Source organism: Glandiceps talaboti, chromosome 9 (assembly GCF_964340395.1).
Source record: "Glandiceps talaboti chromosome 9, keGlaTala1.1, whole genome shotgun sequence".
Classification (NCBI taxonomy): Eukaryota; Metazoa; Hemichordata; class Enteropneusta; family Spengelidae; genus Glandiceps; species Glandiceps talaboti.
In genome coordinates, this window is record NC_135557.1 from 12,931,172 (window position 1) to 12,951,159 (window position 19,988).

Genomic DNA, 19,988 nt, shown 5'->3' on the forward strand with positions numbered 1-19,988 from the left:
ACCAAGCGATGTGAATCGTTCGTTGGAAATTTCGCTGGGGTTTTTGTCACATGTTCATTTCTCCTCTCACATGACCATCTTGTTTGGCCCCGTGATCAAACTTGTCTTCGCTTCCTGAAACTTTTAAAGAACTTCTCAGACCACATGGATATGCTAGATCAGGCACTTGACCCAAGGTATGTGTCTTTTATTTTTGCAAAATGGTTGATTTTTAACCGTAAAATATGTAACAAACAACGGACAGTTAGTGCATTACGCGGTTGTCGTTGGCGTTACTTGTCGATTGGCAGGTCATTGATTTCCGTGTGCGGGATTCCCTCTTGTCGAGTCGTTTTATACATTCAATGTAATTCAGTTCATTGCATTATGACTGCAATTAAGACAAACAAAAATGAATGACCGTTTTTTAAGGGTAAGGTACTTCATGACCAGCTCGAAAAACATCCGTAAATTCATTGTTTCGCTGTTGCCGTTTTCTGAAGTCAAGATAAGCATTGCTTCCCGCGTCTCCAAACGTAGTCCACTGCCATATTGCAGAGCAGGGTACTACTAGTATCGAAATTACGTTATTCTTGAAAAAAAAAGTACCACTCACAAACACATATAAAAGTCGGAGAGAGCCATGTCCAACATAGAAATTAAGCGTACGTGCCCATAAAACTATTTTTACATTTTTTTATAATCTGTGTTGTAATATTTTGTTGCAGATATGTTGAGCTGTTGTACTAGGTTTCCATAATATCTTACTTAGTACTGTCACTGTGTGTAAGCGATGGAAAAAATAATACTGAAAATTGCAAATTGAAACCCCCTCCACGTCCTGTAACCCCCTCCCCATGACAAAGACTTAAAGTTTAATGATATCGATAATAATCAAAAGTGAATGTTTTCTAATGAGACATTTATCGCTATTATATTAGTTTGCACACAGACCCAATAAAAAGTTGAAAATTTGGCCGAGTTCGGTACTGCTCTAAATTATAATGTTCATAAATTGAGTTCACATCACTTGAGCTGATGAATTATTATTTCAACCGTACTTGGGTACACTCTAGATTCTAGTGTTGCTAACCTGTATAGATCTGGTCTCACTCTTTAGATTCAGCATCAGATTCACACTGAAGGACAATACGAGACCGGTCTCATCACGCATCGTGATTTTTCGTATATGAGATTGAGACTGAATCTTAGCATGGCGATGTGATTCTAGACTAGATTTACATTTTGTACATGTACATGATGTATGTGTCTACCAACCCTTACAGCTACACCAGGCAATAGTGATTTATAATGCCAAATTGACCTTTGACACTCAAATAAAATACTTAGCTAAATCTCACAATTTGACAGGCAGGTACAAATGTATGTGAACACAACTCAGTGTCTGTTGAAATGTATCAGTTCACTGTTTGAGTGCCATAATTTGTATGTTTTTATTTTGGGAAGTGCAAGGTCCCCAAATAAATGTTTGCACTTCATTGAAAAATTGAAATCTGTAATGCAGATGTCTGTAATGTCTGCATGTCCTTTTGGGGGTGTATCATAATGTTTAAATTTACAGAATGTACTTATGTGTAGTCAATACTTTTTTAGTGACACTCAGAAATTAAAACCCCCTCCATGTCCTATAACCCCCCCTCCCCATGATAAAGTTTAATGACATTGATAATAATGTCATGAAAAGTAAATATTTTCTAATATGATACTATATATAATGCACCTTTCCTCCTGAGAGCTCAAGGCACTCACAGTCATTACCCCTGACATTGATCAATGGCAGCACAATGGCCCTTTATACTTCAATTCCCTGGAAAGCATACAATCCCTTGCAGCCTGTATAAGCACATACAATGTACATGTACATGTAGGATTAAAGCATTCATATTGCAACCTTTATCCTACCAGGTCCCCTATTATACAGCTGGGTTGACTAAGGCACATTTTGTATTGTACAAGTCAAGCTATATATATACGGCAAATCTATCAAGGTTTTAATAATACAGACTAGATTATACACTAGTTATGAAATAAAAACACAACCACATAAAATCAGTACATTTTATGGTGTTGATATCTACGTTGTGATGATCTCTTGTATCAAACCAAATTACATCTGACATTTGATTTAAAGAGGATGTTACCATACACATGTATGTACTTTAAAAGGTCATTTCCTGTATAAATGTGTAATGATACTAATTTAGTCATTTATGTCCCCATAAACCATTACCAAGTATTTATCATATTTATTTTCATATGTTTATATGACATTGACAGTAATTATGACACTTTTCTATAGAGTCATTTTCAGCACTCACTTCTAGGAATTACTTATACAAATGTATATAAGCTATGAGCAATGGCTGAATCTTATTTTATTTATGTAAATTTCTGTCTACCTGTATACTGCCCTCATTAAAACTTAAATATATTCAAGTGTACAAATGTTGGACTGCCAGTGTCCAAGGAGACAGACTGGACTAGCTTTGCTATTTTCCATTCCCCCTTTACCCTTAGGCCTTTTACCTAGGAATGTAAAATATTTCTTTTTGAATTCTTCTTTTTCAATGTTTTACCAAAGGGGTAATAAATAAATAATTTAACCAATAAATACGTCATAATTAACTATGAAATAAAACAATTTATTAACATTGTATTATTCCCCAATAATGCCAATATTTTGGCTACTTTCAGGGTAGGAAAATATATGTGATCCCCAGCCCCATTCAAAGAAAAGGAGTACAGAAGGTTTATGTATGCCAGAAGTGTATTTTCTATTTATGGCTGAATGAAATACGAGCCTACATGTACCTGTGGTCTTAAAGGACTAATACTACTGTTTCAACTATTGAATTCTAACTGCAATTTGATTTTTTTTAAATACTTATCTGTCCCTTAGACTACTGAGGGTCGTTTTTAGACCCACTACTATTTCTCCGGCATCTCAACACAGAACTTGATTGGCTGAATATGTAATAATAGATATTTAAATTGGTGAGGTCATGTGATGAACCCATAATTAAGCATTATCATGAGCCATTGATTGAGAGGTTTCTATTCAGATTTACACATTACATTGATGATTTTATGTGTGGTGGGTGTATAAAGACTGCATCTGTAGGCTGGGTGGGTGTGGGGGGGGGGGGGGGCAGTGTACCCTTTAAGCCAATTTGACACGCCACTGACGCACACAATTTCTAGTGATGCACCAAAAGTTAGTGTTCCCCTGTCACATACTATGTGATGACTCACAAGAAGTGTCAATTTTCTCATTTTGACTTGCAACAAAATTTGGCTATCATTAAGGACACACTGATGGGAGGGGGGGGGGTGGGGAGTGAAAATTCAAAATGGCAGTTCTGATAGTTATAATAGTGTACATTTAGGCTAATGAAGTATTGGAAAAAAATGTAGTTGTAAAATTTGGATTCATATTTTAATTTTGAGCTTTGCGGAACCAGAATCACTGGGTATAAAGCCAGTGTGTTATGTTTCAACTTGTTTACTACATAGGCTTCTTGTGTATATATATACTTGTATAATGTTACTGTGCATATATCATTGGTACTGTTGATATCTTTTGAATCAATCAGGGTATGATAAAAAAAAACACATTGTGAATGTAAAGTACACAATGTGACATGTTTACCATTTCAAAAATAAGACATTTGTAATCCATCATTCATCTAGATTACAACAACTGTACATTAAATCAATCATTTTTTTTTGTACTGGTAGGTCATGTATATGACATATCAAAAAACTTTGTTTAATATTTGAATATACATGTATTGATGATCTTATCAACATCACTTAAAACATGTATACATAATCACATTTGTTATGTATATCATGTAAAACTACCATATCATTTGGAACGGTAAATTGGAACGACATTGTACTATGCTATTGATTCTTGGAACCATAGTATATTTTCCAATGTATAACATGTTTTATACATTACATAAATAAAATAAAATTGTATTGATTGCATTGAAGGTAAATTTATTTCAGAAAATAATATTCTAACATTGAAAGTTACAGAAAACAAATTTTTTTGTGAGGGACAAGGAAATAGTTCCCTAGGAACTACTATTAATCAAAGTCCATGGAACAGACATATACATTTACTGTGTACATTTACTGTACATAAAATAAGACAAATTCAATGATTCTGTTGGTGGCAAATTGTATCAATATATAGATGCTCTCTGTATCGAACAAGAAGAAAATACAAAATGTATGAATAAAAGAAAATAAAAATTATTCAATATCTACATGTACAGTACATACAATGTATACTCAGGTACATTGTACAATGTAAGTAAAGGGGACAGTGAGATATATGTAGAGGTCACATTCCCGCAAAGGGTATTGTTTGGGGTTCGCCTTACTTTAATCTACTAAATTGTATGTCCAATAATATGGCCTGTAGCTCTGAATTCCAGGTTGTGAACTATTACACAATATCATGAACAATTTTTGAACATTGTTTGTACTAAAAATGGCCACTTTTATTTGCCCACATCATCCCTGAAACCCCCCCCCCCACCTCTACCTCTACATGTACCACCATAACCCTCTTCAAAATGATAATCTTACTAATCACAAATACTTACTGAAAGCATATTTATAATATCCTAAATGTGTTTGTTTTTTTCAGAACAAAGCTCACTGAAAACTAGTCTGTAAGGTACGCCGTGACGGTGCGCCCTCAAACATCGGCCGAGAGGAGGCCGGTGAGGGCGAAACGTCACGACGTATCTTACAGTCTAACTGAAAACTTGCAATCCAAAATGAAAAGAAATTGTTATTTATTGATTAAACTCAAGACCACTACTCAATTCAAACCCAGAATTATTTCTCTTTTGTAATTCTCAATTTTTTATTTTTCAATTTTTTTTACAGTCAAGATAAAAGCGGACAAGATACAGAAGAAGCAGTACAAATTCAGACAGAGGCAGGTAAGTACACATATTTTCATTGGTGGGTAATTATTTGTATTCTCAAATATGATTGGTTATCTGTAAATTTACCATGCAATTCATTTGTATTCTCAAATATGATTGGTTATCTGGGAGTTTACCATAGACTGTCGACAGTCGTTCGTGCCTTTTTTGTTACATTTCATCTAAATCAAAGTCGTCGCTTTGCTCCGTAGCACTGAATACTAATGCGTACTGATAGGAACTGCGATTGCCGAAGGCATGAACTCGTGCCTCCGCCTATGCTGATCAGTATGCGGTCATAGTATTGCTCCGGTCGGAGCGAGGCAACGACTTTAATTTCAATAACTTTTAGATAAAAAGTATCAAAAAGGCACGAACGACTGTCGACAGTCTAAGTTTACCATTCAGTTCATTTGTATTCTCAGATGTGATTGGTTACATGTTTGTGAAAATTGTTTCATTGGCATTTTGTAACCAATGATATCATTGGTGTACCATTGGCATTTTGTAACCTATATTATCATTGGTGTTTTACAGGTGATCAAGTAGTGAATGCCACATCAGACGAACAGACAGCAGCAGCTATTGCTAGTGTCACAGGTCAAGTGCCAACCAATCTAACAGACCCTAACAATCTACAGGTAAGGTCAAAGGTCACTGGAGACTTGAAATGCCATTCACACCATACTCATAGGTTTTGGTTACCCTCTATGGTAACAGTTTCATTCATTTAATGTACTGCAAATTCAATATACAAATGTAGTTTTAGAAATTTCAATAATTATCAAAGACTTAGTAAAGTCAAAATGTTTTTTCGCTGTCTCAAGTGTGACACGTGGATGTACGCCATTTATTGACTTGTTTACACACTCTGTGACACAGTGTACTCAAATGATTCATGAGTGTGTGGTACACTTGGAGACTATTTGCACAAGTGGCTGTGATGTTCTCTGCAGCAAAAAACACTGCAAACATGGATGGAAATCCCCAAGTACTCCATTCACACTAATATGTTATTTGAGTTTCTACCCCAAAGTGCAAATTTCAATAAAAACATTCAGTTTCTATCACTTGATTTCATATACCGGTACTTGGTTAATGGATTGATGATCAAGATGATGAAATGCTCATTTGCATATACGGGGGGGGGGGGGGGGGGTTATGTAGGTATCACTATGCAGTACTATTACCAGTATTGTACTGCTGTGCAAATGCTACGAGTATACACATGCACACTCACTCATTTGCATATATATGTAGATATACCATAATATTTCAAGTATTGCACTGCTGCTCAAATACATTGTACTACTAGTATAAATGTATATGCACACTCATTTACATACAGTTATACAGTAATGTTCCATTATTGTGTTGCTGTGCAAATGCTACCAGTATACACATACTCATTTACAGTTCCAGTATTGCACTCCTGTGCACGTACCACTGCAGTAGTATACACATACTCATTTACATACAGGTATGCAGAAATGTTTCCAGTGTTGCATCGCTGTGCACGTACCACAAGTATACACATACTCATTTACATACAGGTATGCAGTAATGTTTCCAGTATTGCACTCCTGTGCACGTACCACAAGTATACACATACTCATTTACATACAGGTATGCAGTAATGTTTCCAGTATTGCACTCCTGTGCACGTACCACAAGTATACACATACTCATTTACATACAGGTATGCAGTAATGTTTCCAGTATTGCACTCCTGTGCACGTACCACAAGTATACACATACTCATTTACATACAGGTATGCAGTAATGTTTCCAATGTTGCACTGTTGCGCAAATACTACATGTATACATGCACAGTGATACAATAATCACTCATACATTATACATGTACATATGTGATGATAATACATTATTCCACTATATTTCCCTGCATTGTGTTAAGAAAATATGTGAGTGACCTAAAGGGCCTTGTCACTATGAGTTGCTAGACAAGTAGTGATAAAACCATGTGTGTGGTACATGTATAATGTTTATTTCTACTTATTCTTCCTGTAGTATCAGTTTCGGACAGACAACAATGGACAGAGTCAGGTAACATACAGAGTGGTACAGGTAGGAGAAAATGAAAATAACCAAGGCAACGGTGCAGTCAATGTTGTCACTACCACCTCATTTCCTCAAGGTCAACAGACTGTAACACAGGTAAAAGAAGGATTATTTTGTTGTATTTATCCCAACATACATTTTACTTACAGGTCCATATATGTTTATAATATCTACATGATTGTATACGAGTACAGCCCAGTTCATGTTAGTGTTAACTGCCACTGTTTGATACAACCATACAAGAACTCATAAGAAAGTACACATTCTACACTCTAAGATAAGATTGCGATTTTGTGTTACATTTACATAAGTTACTAGCTGGGCGTGAATTCGTGTGCGGGTTAGACATTTGTCAAGACACCGATTCTGAAATCTGCCGTGATTTTGCCTGTTTGTTGTCACAAGCTTCAAAATCTGACCATTGAAATAAAAAAAAATTCTTCTTATTGGAACAATTTCAAGTCAATCTCTGAAGTGTTATTTGTCTCTTGTTTTCCTTTCCATTGACATCATCACATCCAATGTGCTGAATAGCAAGCAGTAATACAAAGTCCATTTAGCAATGGCAATAGCCCTACAGCGGAAAGCCAATCAGGTGAGACGCGATTTACGTACTTCCCTGCACAGACGCAAGTTTCAGATGCTACCACAACTGCACAGACAGAGGGATCTCTGTCACAAGCTGCTTCTGGAGGTAATTAGTGATTTAGTTGCAATCCCATGTAGTAAAATGCTTCTTTTCACTTCTTTTCTGTGTGTCATCCTACATGTACATCCAACTTTTGCATCTTAAATAAAGCTGCAGTACAAATATAGGTCTATCTTGATGAATTTTGTGTTTTTTGGGCGTCACAGAGAGTATTTATAGTGTTTTTGTTAAGGGTAGTATGTAGGTAAAATCTACATGAGGTCCCTTCCATTCCTACTGGACTTTCCCACCAATATTATAATGTGTTGAAAACGGTGCCAGTTTTCCCAGATTTTCCCCTTCCTGTTACCAGGGTTACCAGAATTCCCAGCCCTTAGCAAAAATATGTATTTAACTTACAATGTACATGTAGCATACTGTGACGGTAATTATGCTGTACCCTGTATAATGATCAGGGCTCGAAATAATGAAAAAAAGCAGAATCTATACTTAAGGTATATTTCTAATTACTAGTATGTTACATTTAAGGTTTCATTTTTCAAAAAGGCTTCCCAGTAGAATGATCACAGCTGTGCTTAGCCTCATAGTACTGGTACCGTAATTGGTACCCAAAACTACAGAATGTTGCATCGCTACAAGTTTGTTATATTTTCTGTTAAAAATGCCTGCTGAATATTACCTCACTGCAACTGTACAGTCTTGTATTTCTCAGCGAAATCCTGACAAATGTTGAATCGCATCTTTCCTGTTCATATTACATAATGATTACTATGCTGTCTTACAGTAATACTTTTACTGCATGTGTACATGTACTTGTACATGTACAACTGCTGACATCATACCATGGACAGACGGATTCTGTTACAAACAGGGAAAGGAAACAATTGAATTGGATTAATAACATTCGGCAAAGAATGTTGGAAGTACAGAGACTTGTATAACATTTCATCATTTGATAAGAACAGTTGTATGGCAACTTTACATAATAATTTACTTTCACAAACAAATTTGAAGTTCTCCTGGTATTTCATGTACACATAAAGAGGCCATGTATCAACCCATGAAATGTAATACAAGCCTTTGCTGTTCCAATCTAGGTGTGCCAAGTGATAATTAATCCGATTCAGTTGTTTACTTTCGCTGTTTGTAATAGGTTCTGTTCGTCCATTGTCTGATGTCGGCAGTTGTATTTGTAATTTGTGTTTATACATACAAACCAACCACTGCTAATGTGTACAATTTATGTACATTGTAATATACCCAGTCTTTAAAGGGAGCGCTACTCCAGGAATCGAAGGCATTTTGATAAACTATGGGTTCTGGCGAGTCAATTCATGATTTTACATCACCTACAGTTATGTTGCGATTTTAGAGAAACATCAAGTTGATCTTGTGCCTTCAAAGGGTATCTTTACAGTAGGCCAATGCCTAAAGGGAGCCAACAGAAATAATATATCCATGGTTGCACAATGAATATTCAGGAGACATGTTTCACACTGAAGGGAATAGACTCTTAAGAAGTTAGGAGTCATGTATATTTCTCAACCATAGATATATTATTTCTGCTGCCTTCCATGATGCAATAGGCCATAGCAAAGATACAAAGGCACATAAAAGCTCAATATCAACTTGATGTTTCTCTGAAATCACACGTAATTGTAGGTGATATAAAATCATGAAATGACTCTCCAGAACCCACATTTTATAAAAATGTTTCTATTAACTGGGAGTGACGTTCCCCTTCAAATGGTTTCAATAACAGCTACTGTGACTTTGAAGATACCTTGTGAATTATCAAATATTGAATAAAAAGTTAGATGCTAAATGAGCGATAATAATGCAATTTGCTTAATTTACTTTCACTTATCAGTACAGATTTGGCATCAATCCAAACTTAGGTGGAAGTTATATGCGAGACTTACTCACTTGCTCCCTGGCAACATCTGGTAAACATACAGTATTTTACACATGCAATAACAAGAGAAACAGTCAACAATGTGAAGTTGGCTCGCAAGTCTCATATATCATTTCTATCTTAGTTCAGATGGATGTCAGATCTGTAGTGAAACTGAATGAAAGCAATGCATTTTATCACATTTAACATCCAAGTTTTTATTAAACAAAGTTTTTGTCTTTCATATTTTAGTTATTATTTTGTAAATACCTACATTATATAATATGTAGTGGATTGAATTGTAACCTATATGTACTTCTAAAGTGAAGTGGCATTCCCTAATGTTTGACTGGCGTTTCTAATTTGATAAAACCTGTTTACTGATGTCCATAGCTGTAATCTCAGAAGATAACAGTTGTTGAAGTCACAGTCAATGTACATGTAGTAAACAGGCTATGTTTGATGTCCAGGGGTGGGACCAGTGGCCAGCTCTGGTCGGGATATGTGGCCAGTGCCTGAAACCCCAAACCCCATTTTAAAAACTTTGACCAAAAATCAAAACCCAATTTACACCAGTACAGGTTTTTAAAATATGAAATTTTAGACCAAAATACAGTTATGATTTGGTAAAGGACCCAGCAAAACCGAAATTAATGCAAAGCAGACCCTGTTTTAGACTGTTTAGCTCAAATACTCAAGTAAGGAGATGGTGTTTTGATAAATATTTCTCAGATCACACAGTTCTACATTTGTACATTTTATACACTGCTGTATGTATCATTTCACTCGTACATGTATGGATTGTTATGTGTTCATTTTGTTTTTGACAGTAGGTCAGTTTTATGTCATGATGTCACCTCAAGACGTTTTAGCAAGTGGTGCACAGAGGTCCATTGCACCAAGAACACAACAATTTAGTCCGTAAGTAGATGTATAAATACAGTATTTCATAACATATATAGAAAACACACTTTGTTCAGTGCACACAGGTCCATTGCATCAAGAACACAAGTGCTCAAAAAATGGGAAGTGTGTCCCAGGGTCAGTCAACATGACCTTCCCAGGCCAGGGTCAGTCAACATGACCTTCTCATCAACCATATTATACTGATTAGGTACATGTACTCATTCAAAACTATCAGTGTAGTTGCATCAATAACGGGAAAAAGAAGCATGAATGCAATAACCAAAACATAGTGTGCACACACTTCTATTACACCAAGAACGCAGCAGTTTAGTCTATAAGTATAAATCTGTTGTGTTGTTAGGAATGCTGTTGATTATTTGTGTATAGATACAGTTTTTTTGGTACAAAGAGAATGGCAGTTGAGTGTGAAGACAAGTGTTATTACAAAACACAGGAAATCAATGTCAGGAGAATTGATAGGAGTGGTAGATTTAGAAAGTTAGCTTCTCGTACTACCCGTTATCATAATTTATTTATACCTCAAGCCATCACACTCCTTAACAAAACTTTTAATAGAAACTAATGTATCAGTCTGTATTGTTTATGTATTTATATTTCTTTTAATCGCTACACATATTGTTTTAGATTATGTTACTCATAACAACACTGTATGTACATTTTACTGTTTTTAATAATCTTTTGTAGCAGATAACCCAATTACCTTAAAAGGGACTCAATAAAGTTTTATCTTATCTTATCTTAAATGTGAAATCTACAACATCTGTCATAAACGTACTGTGTAGTGTGGAACGAAGATGAATTACATAAATCCTCCTTCTTGGCAAGCTTTGTATTGTCACTGTCAGTTCCTGTTCATGAACTTTTTACTAATTTATACATTTCTTGGATGTCCACAGAGGTAAAATTGATGGCCCAAGAACAGCCAGAGATGAAAGAAGGAGAGCAACACATAATGAAGTTGAGAGGCGACGACGGGACAAAATAAATAACTGGATTGTTAAACTTTCAAAAATTGTACCTGAATGTGCACAAGACCATTCCAAGCAAGGACAGGTATGTATTACTAAGGAACTTTGCTAGTTAGTAGTGCACACATATATAAAGATTAGATTTGGGATGTCCTTGCATTGGAAGCACTTAAAGGGGCACAAGTTCCAGGTTTATGGGTATTTGGGCGTGCACATTTAAAAGGTACTCACAGTATTGTGGAGTCGTGATGGGCGAATGGTTAGAGTGGCCGGCTTGGAATCTGCAGGTTGCAGGTTCGAGCCCATCGATGCCATTTGTTTCTGAGTGGCTAAAGTCCTTGGGCAAGATTTGAGCCACGACTGTGTCTCCGTCAGCTCAGCTGTATAATTGGGGACCTATCAGGCTAGAAGTGAATGCATTAATCCTATGTGATTATAAAGGCTGCAGTGGATTGTATGCTCCCCAAGGAGTTGAGGAAGTATAAAGGGCCGTTGTGCCGCTGTGCCACTGTAGATCCTTGCCAGGGGTAATAATTGTAAAACGCTTTGAGCACAGAGTGAGAAAGTGCTATATAAAAACCAACATTGTTATTATTATTGTACTTACTGAAGCACACTTAACAAGTGACTGAACTCAAACCGGGTATTAACATATAGCTCATAAGCAATCTGATGACGTAATTTATCATACATGTACATATCAAAAAAATGTTCAGGAAATTACTATGCAATCAACTTTTCTAACAATGCTAGAAGACAGTTGTGATGTTATAGAAGACATGCATTGACATTAGCAAGTAGTTTTGAGACTTGAAACAGTCAGTCTGAACTTACAAAAACTGATAACTTTCCTTTCCTTTAGTTTAGTCAACTTCTCAACCACACAATAATGAGACAATTTTTGTGTACCACTTTGCACTACTAGTGGCCAAACCATGAATTTTTTTTTTTTTTTTGATGACATTAAATAGCCTAATATAAACAGGTAGACGATGTATGGTTTGACCACTAGAGGGTGCTAATCAAAACTTCATTTTGGGCCAGAAGTACAGGGTAGACTTGTTGAGTTCAACCCTGTACTTTGTAAACAATTCCTTGTCCACATTTCAAGTCAAATTTTAATGCTTTTCTGAGGAAATTCAAATTGTTCTGATTTTCTGTAGTTCATTATTCATTGACTGTCCCATGTAATGCAATACATTTGTATGTTGGCCTTCTCTTTAGATTCTTGTTATGTAGGGTGCCCTTACTAGTCATTTCAAAGTGGGTAGCAGATTAGGTAAAATGAACATAATATGTGTGTATTCATTGCTGTAGTCTCGGTAACCAGACTCCATAACTGGCTGGCTTCATCGATGGGAGAATGCTACATGATTGGAATGCAAGGTTGTGACTGTCTCTGGACACAAACAGTTTCTCATTGGGTGAAAATTATTCCTAAATCTATTTGTTAGAAGATACACTAAAATATTCTCACAAAGATTTGCCACAATGGGATTTCCAAGAGAGGTCTGTTTTGGTTCAGCCTCTCTCTAAGCAACCAAGTTATTGCAGTCCCTGTTACATAGCATTCTTAGCGGCAAAAGTCACAGCTCACTCTGGAGTCTGGTTAATCGAAACTACCATGATTGGAATATATTATCAAATGCTGTCAGCTAATTCTCTGATTCACATTATAACTCTACCAGGCCTCTATTCCCTCACAGAGTAAGGGTGGTATTCTGGCAAAGACGTGTGACTATATCCATGAATTACGGACGGCTAATGCCAGGATGGCCGAAAGTCTTAAAGAAACAGAAAGGTTATCAGTAGATGCAGAGTTACTACGACAACAAGTTGAAGAACTCAAACAAGAAAATGTACTTTTACGGGCACAACTACAACAACATGGAATTGAAGCAGTTGTATCATCAAGTAACAGTAGCTGAAGGACTACCAGAGACAATTTAAGAGACTCTTTATAATTGGCTACTCATTCTTAAGTTTGTTCCTGATTGGATACTGTGATATTTTACACCAATCATTGGTTACCCTGTTTTGTTGTTTAGTACTGGTGATTCAGGACCAAGTTGAATTCCAAATATATTTTTTGATTATTTTGGAATTTTAGCTTGTTTTATTTGATTGCTATGATTAATTATTTAAACAAAATCTAAATGTAAAACATAACATGAACTTATCCATAGCATAGACGATCAAGACATTTGCATTCCAGTATCCATGTTTTCATTGTAAAGAACACATGTAGTTTGTGTAAATATGCGATCATAGTAGGAAAACAATAGCATTGAAGTGACTGTAATCTTTACCCAACAACATATAGTGTTCTTCTAGAATTTCTAATTAGAGGGTTTAAAAACTAATGATTGCAACAAGACACCCTCACCCCAACAGTTCCAGGACATTTATAAGACTTATGAATATATTGTTTTGTTTTCCAATTTGTATTATTTTTCAAGAAATCACAGGGTGGAAACCAATACTTTTTCAAAACCTGCTAGATCCATGACTTAGAAGAGGTATAAAGCTTTCAAAGTGAGGGTTAACCCTTTCCCAAATAGAGTCTGCGACATAATGAAGTAATATACTATGGAATCAGGTGATTTCTTTTGTTATTTTTATGTTAAGTAAAATGAATTGAAATTTTAGCATATTTTTTATTCAATCAGTAAGGGTCTTACAGATTACAACACCTGTTTTGCAGTTAGAAGAACACTTGAAATTTACTGTCATTGGTTGTGTGCTACCATGTCAGAAAGAACACTGAACATCATTGGTCGTGTGCTCCCAAGCCAGGAAGAACACTGAATGTCATTGGTTGTGTGCTACCAAGTCAGAAAGAACACTGAATGTCATTGGTTGTGTGCTACCATATCAGAAAGAACACTGGACATCATTGGTCATGTGCTACCAAGCTATGAAGAACAATGAATTTCATTGGTTGTGTACTGCCATGACAGGAAGAATACAAAATGTCATTGTTGTCTGTTGCCATGACAGGAAGAACACTAGATGTCATTGGTTGTGTGTTGCCATGACAGGAAGAACACTAAATTTTATTGGTTGTGTGCTACGGATGTTATCCAGGCAAACTATCAATACTACAATCTACCATAGGAAATGTATGTTTTTATAGTACATGTATGTATTTTTTTAATTCCCAGGGAACAGTTTAAACATTATCTTATCTTATCTTTGACATATCTTGTGTTCACAAGTACTCAAAGATGTAATGTACAAGGGATTCACCATGGAACAAAACTGAATTAAGAAAATGTTCAGTTTTCTGTCATTTGTATTTAGGGAGTTTCAAACACCCACAGTCTATAATAAGAGGCAATAATCTACACCTGTTGTTGTAAACCCTGAAAGTTAATTTTACTCTTAAAATGAATGATAATAACAACAGCCATCACTAAACACTAAAGTCATCATCTATGTATTGTCGTTTGTTTTACTTGAATCAAATAAAAAAAACGGCTATGAATTTCAAAATTACAGTCAGTGCAGATTTTCCTAAAACAGACTGGTACATCTTCTAATTCTGTGATGTAAGGCCATGCTTTCAATACACAGTGACATGTAATCTTGCTGATATGAAGGTGGGGATAGAATACCATTTCAGAATAATATTCCTACGTAAAACACGCACTAGGTAGTCATGGTTACCCAGACTCTCATCGCTGGGGCTCTACTATAAGACCACTCAGCTGAGGGAAATATAATCAGCAGAAGTCACACAGGACATTTCATCTTGGTCATGAAGCATTGCTCAGATTGCACTGCTCTGGGAGAGAGGTCCAGTGTTTACAATTGGTATTACTCTTCTCGTCTTGGTGGTCTCATAGCAGAGCCCAGAGCAGAATGTTCTCCAAGACTACATGTAGACAGACACAAGGCCGTTTGAACATGTTCAAGCAAGTTGTGTCTATATCGTTGATTCTGTAGTGCTTGAAGTATGAACCAAAGTGTTTCAAAATACAGCCCCCACCCCCACCCCCCACTCCCCGATCTTGCTCATGTTGATGGGTCTGTACAATACAATTGTAAACAATGCTGCCACTCTACACTCCAGTATTCAGAATGAGTAACAAGTGTATTGATATAAACATAGGACCATACTAATCTGTTGGAATATCATTCTTATTTGTACGCTTGCCCATGTGAGGGCGCTAACCTGAGTAAGTACAGTACTATTCAATCATATAAACCATCTCATTCAAGCAAGATTACATGTTCCCTTTGTGCTTGTATTTATATATATTTGACTCCACTACCATCTGTGAAAATTACAACTTATAAATAAATAAATAAATGTAACCTAGTTGTAAGATATGTTGTAATGATCATTTCTGTCAAGTTTACTGTTATAGGTCAGCTATGTTGAAATGTTTACTTTTGTTACATGTTGTTACAGCCAGCTGTGGAAGGGGAACAAAAATATGGCTGGTTTTTTTCATAGCTCTATTTCTGCATGCTAAGGGGACCCAGGAAACACTGCAACGTGTAACCTCTCTAAAACAGATTTATTGTAAGAGCAAATTTGGTATAGAGCAAGGTATTATGGGAAATAACAGTTTGGAGCCTCGCTTCTGTTTTGATTTTCCTCCCACATTTTTAACAACACTGACGCCTAAGACTGTGTGATGAGGTATCAAGCATTTAATTTATTTAAATTAGATAAAACCAGCCTTGTATATGTACCCCCACTTCTTAAAATGTTGTTGTGTGTGTGTGTGTGTGTGTTTATTTTAACTTTCAAATAGCTGCAACTTAAAAAAAAATCATATTTTTTTCTAATATTCTAGTTCCATACTTGCTGCAATGTGTATGATTAGCAAGTGATCAAATCCTGGTGTAGACTCTCTCATACTATCATAGTCTCGGGAACATCGCTAGCAGAAAGTGGCTGTTTTGTATATACATGTACCAATATCTACTGCATATGTAGGACTAACCACTCGATGACAAGTTATTGCAAAGTTCATGTACGTCTCAATAACAAGGTGGATTGAAATTACACCACCAAATTGTTAGTCCTATGTAGTCGTAGAGGGCACACAGTACAGGGATATTAGAAGTATGTGGTAGATATCGCCACATACAAAACAAGCTGTTTTCTGCTAGTGACATTCCGGAGAATGTGAGAGAGTCTAATCCCGCTAAAATGTCAGCCATAAATAAACAATTTGATGAGAAAGAAGTAAATGGATACATACATTATTTGCAACAGTTTATATATAAACATCAAGAAAGTACAAGGGTCTATACCTCCATGCAAACATCAAACCAGTGTACTATACTGTCACCATCAATAATTAATAAAATCACCTGGTCAAAATGATTTAAAGGTGAACGCCACCACAGCAGGAAATAAAGGTATTTTTTTTGTAAAATTGATCTGGAGAGTCATTTCGTGATTTCACAACTCATAATTTTCATTCAGGTGTCAAGAAACACTAAATTGAAACTCTTAGTTCAATTGTTCTTTCAGTGATACAGCATTGCATCATGGGTATTAGCCAGCATGTATTCATTAGATGTACACTGACTGTTTATGGTTTCAAGGAGTTTATTTCCTTCATATAAATAGTCATGAACATTCAGTGTGCAACCAATACATATATGAAGTAAGTGCTTGGGACTCATGAATATTCAATGTGCAACCAATACATATGAAGTAAGTGCTTGGGACTCATGAATATTCAGTGTGCAACCAATACATATATGAAGTAAGTGCTTGGGAGTCATGAATATTCAGTGTGCAACCAATACATATATGAAGTAAGTGCTTGGGAGTCATGAATATTCAGTGTGCAACCAATACATATATGAAGTAAGTGCTTGGGAGTCATGAATATTCAATGTGCAACCAATACATATATGAAGTAAGTGCTTGGGAGTCATGAATATTCAGTGTGCAACCAATACATATATGAAGTAAGTGCTTGGGAGTCATGAATATTCAGTGTCAAACCAATACATATATGAAGTAAGTGCTTGGGAGTCATGAATATTCAGTGTGCAACCAATACATATATGAAGTAAGTGCTTGGGAGTCATGAATATTCAGTGTGCAACCAATACATATATGAAGTAAGTGCTTGGGAGTCATGAATATTCAGTGTGCAACCAATACATATATGAAGTAAGCTCTTGGGAGTCATGAATATTCAGTGTGCAACCAATACATATATGAAGTAAGTCCTTTGGACTCATGAATATTCAGTGTGCAACCAATACATATATGAAGTAAGTGCTTGGGAGTCATGAATATTCAGTGTGCAACCAATACATATATGAAGTAAGTGCTTGGGCATCATGAATATTCAGTGTGCAACCATGTCTGCTAGCTAAGACCCATGATGCAATGGTGTATCATTGAAAGAACAAGAGGTGATTGGTAGCCAAGTGAAAATTGTGATATGAAATCATATAAATGACTTTCCAGAACCTAAAGTTTATGAAATGACCGTTTTGCATGGAGTGATGTTCCCCTTTGACTGTTTCTTCCGAAGGTTTGGTATTTTTGTGGAGTAAAAATTAATGAAAGGTAAAAAAGTTGCAGCTACATGAAGTTTAATTAACATCCGACTTCCTGTAATATTAATTACTATTCAACCCCTTATGCTGTTGCAACAGTTATACTCCCTACCATGGTACTGTAAGTTCATCGTTACCATCATAGCCTGTCTGCAGGCATTGACTTGAAGGACATACTATCCATACTAACCCAAGAAGTGGAATACCATTATCTAAGTTAATGTCCGTACATAATGCTATTATCAGTTTAGAGAATAAATAAAAGATAACTATATCAAACTACAGTAATTTCTCCTGTATTCTGTTTGCATTTCTTCTGTTATATTTGATATATTCTGGTGTAAACTCAGATTCTATACCGGTGTTATAGACATTACATTTTTATGTGACACGTGAAACTTACATTAACTTTACCTCTTTTGAATTGGTGAAGTTATTACCTGAAAGGCTACAGAGCCAAAAAACTCCAGATCTGCTCGGAGACCCTAGGACTCCCTCACCCCACCAAATGAATGAGCGGCAATCATTCAACCAATGATCACATGCATTAACCTTTTACTGTCATAATGTTATGAAAATTTCCTTGACAATTTAACATGTGTATAAAGATTAATTGCTAATTTTAGATGGTACTGTCTTTTACAGCTGTGAAATTATTGCTTACATAGTCTAAAACTTACCTGAACAGACTCTTACAGTGTAAAGAAACTGTCCCCAATGAGAGGTGGATGTATCCCATCTCAACATCTCCTCTTACCTTTAACCTCAATATGCTATTAAACTTTTTAAAAGATAATATTTTAACATATTTCAACAATATTTACTTGCTAGTTATATGATGTAGTGCTGTCTTGTAAAGCTTGAAAATTATAGCCCAAAAAGGTCTGAATAGTCTAAAAATTGGCTTGAGTCAAAAGACTCCAGATCTTCTAGGAGGAAACCTAGAACCCCATGTGATATGTATATATTCCCATCCAAGCTTTTCCCCCTACCTTTACTGCCATGGTGATATTATTACATGTAAACGTTTTTAAAAAAAATCATCCCACTGAATGTAAAAGGCAGAATCCATCATGGATTCTTTTAGGTCAGGGAATCCATCATCTATCCAGCGATGGTTTCCATACTGGATACGGAACACTTAGACAAAAGCTGTGTTTGGAACAACAGTTAAATTGAATACTTTGGTTAAATCATGTTCTCTTCAAAAATTATTTCCATGGTTATCGCTAGATAGAACAATTGTGTAGATTACCCCTTCTAACAGTTTTATGCAAATATCAGTTTAATGTCATATGTCCTCCATATTCTCATCACAAATCGACTTCGAATATTCGACTAAACGATGGTAAATATAACATACCATCCCACTGTGAAAAATGTCCAATATGTGTATTTGTTTAACAAGTTATAAATACGAGAATTGATGCAGCGTCTTTTAACTTTGGTGTTAAACTATTTTCTTTCTCATAAAACCTGTAATAAAAAGTACTTGTAATTATGGACATGTGATCTGTAGAAAATTGATTTAGATGGCAGTTGACATTCAATCTTTTTATTTTTCAGCTGAAGACAGGGAAGGTATAATTATTATACTGCATTGTTTTGAACGTTCTACATGTAAACATATATAACAATACTTCAAATGTCACTTCAGAGATTTGCGTTTTTCTGTTGGTATAGTTATTTAGATCTGATTGTCTGGTAACAATATAGTCTGTTGATTATTGCTTGCAAACTGTTCAAGAATGGCGCGAGCACGTGCAATCCTCGTTTCAGGGATACAGCCTCGTTCCACCCCCTTTATACGCCAATAAAACTAGTGTTATTGTCTACAAAAAAAATGATCAAAATTATTCAATCACATAGACGATGTAAGTAAATAGTATCAAATACTAACAAACTGAAATGTAGTGAAATATAGCAGTGTGCTGTGAAGGAAATGTGTATTTAATCATAGACAGTGTCTATGATTT

General features: G+C 35.7%; 1 protein-coding gene across 6 annotated transcripts; it reads left to right on the plus strand.

Moving 5' to 3' along the window:
* The first annotated feature begins 40 nt into the window (after positions 1 to 40).
* LOC144440073 (upstream stimulatory factor 2-like) lies at positions 41 to 16,989 on the plus strand. 6 transcript variants are annotated; one of them, XM_078129317.1, is made up of 8 exons: positions 41 to 176; positions 4,909 to 4,964; positions 5,487 to 5,590; positions 6,981 to 7,127; positions 7,566 to 7,725; positions 10,405 to 10,495; positions 11,398 to 11,554; positions 13,158 to 16,989. In XM_078129317.1, exons 1-8 carry the CDS (start codon positions 145 to 147, stop codon positions 13,395 to 13,397), a joined length of 987 nt encoding a protein of 328 aa, XP_077985443.1. In that variant the 5' UTR covers positions 41 to 144; the 3' UTR covers positions 13,398 to 16,989. The 6 variants fall into 6 exon arrangements, with proteins under 6 accessions (XP_077985443.1, XP_077985445.1, XP_077985444.1 ...); XM_078129319.1 differs by having other exon boundaries at positions 13,176 to 16,989; XM_078129318.1 differs by having other exon boundaries at positions 10,408 to 10,495.
* Positions 16,990 to 19,988: the final 2,999 nt, after the last annotated feature.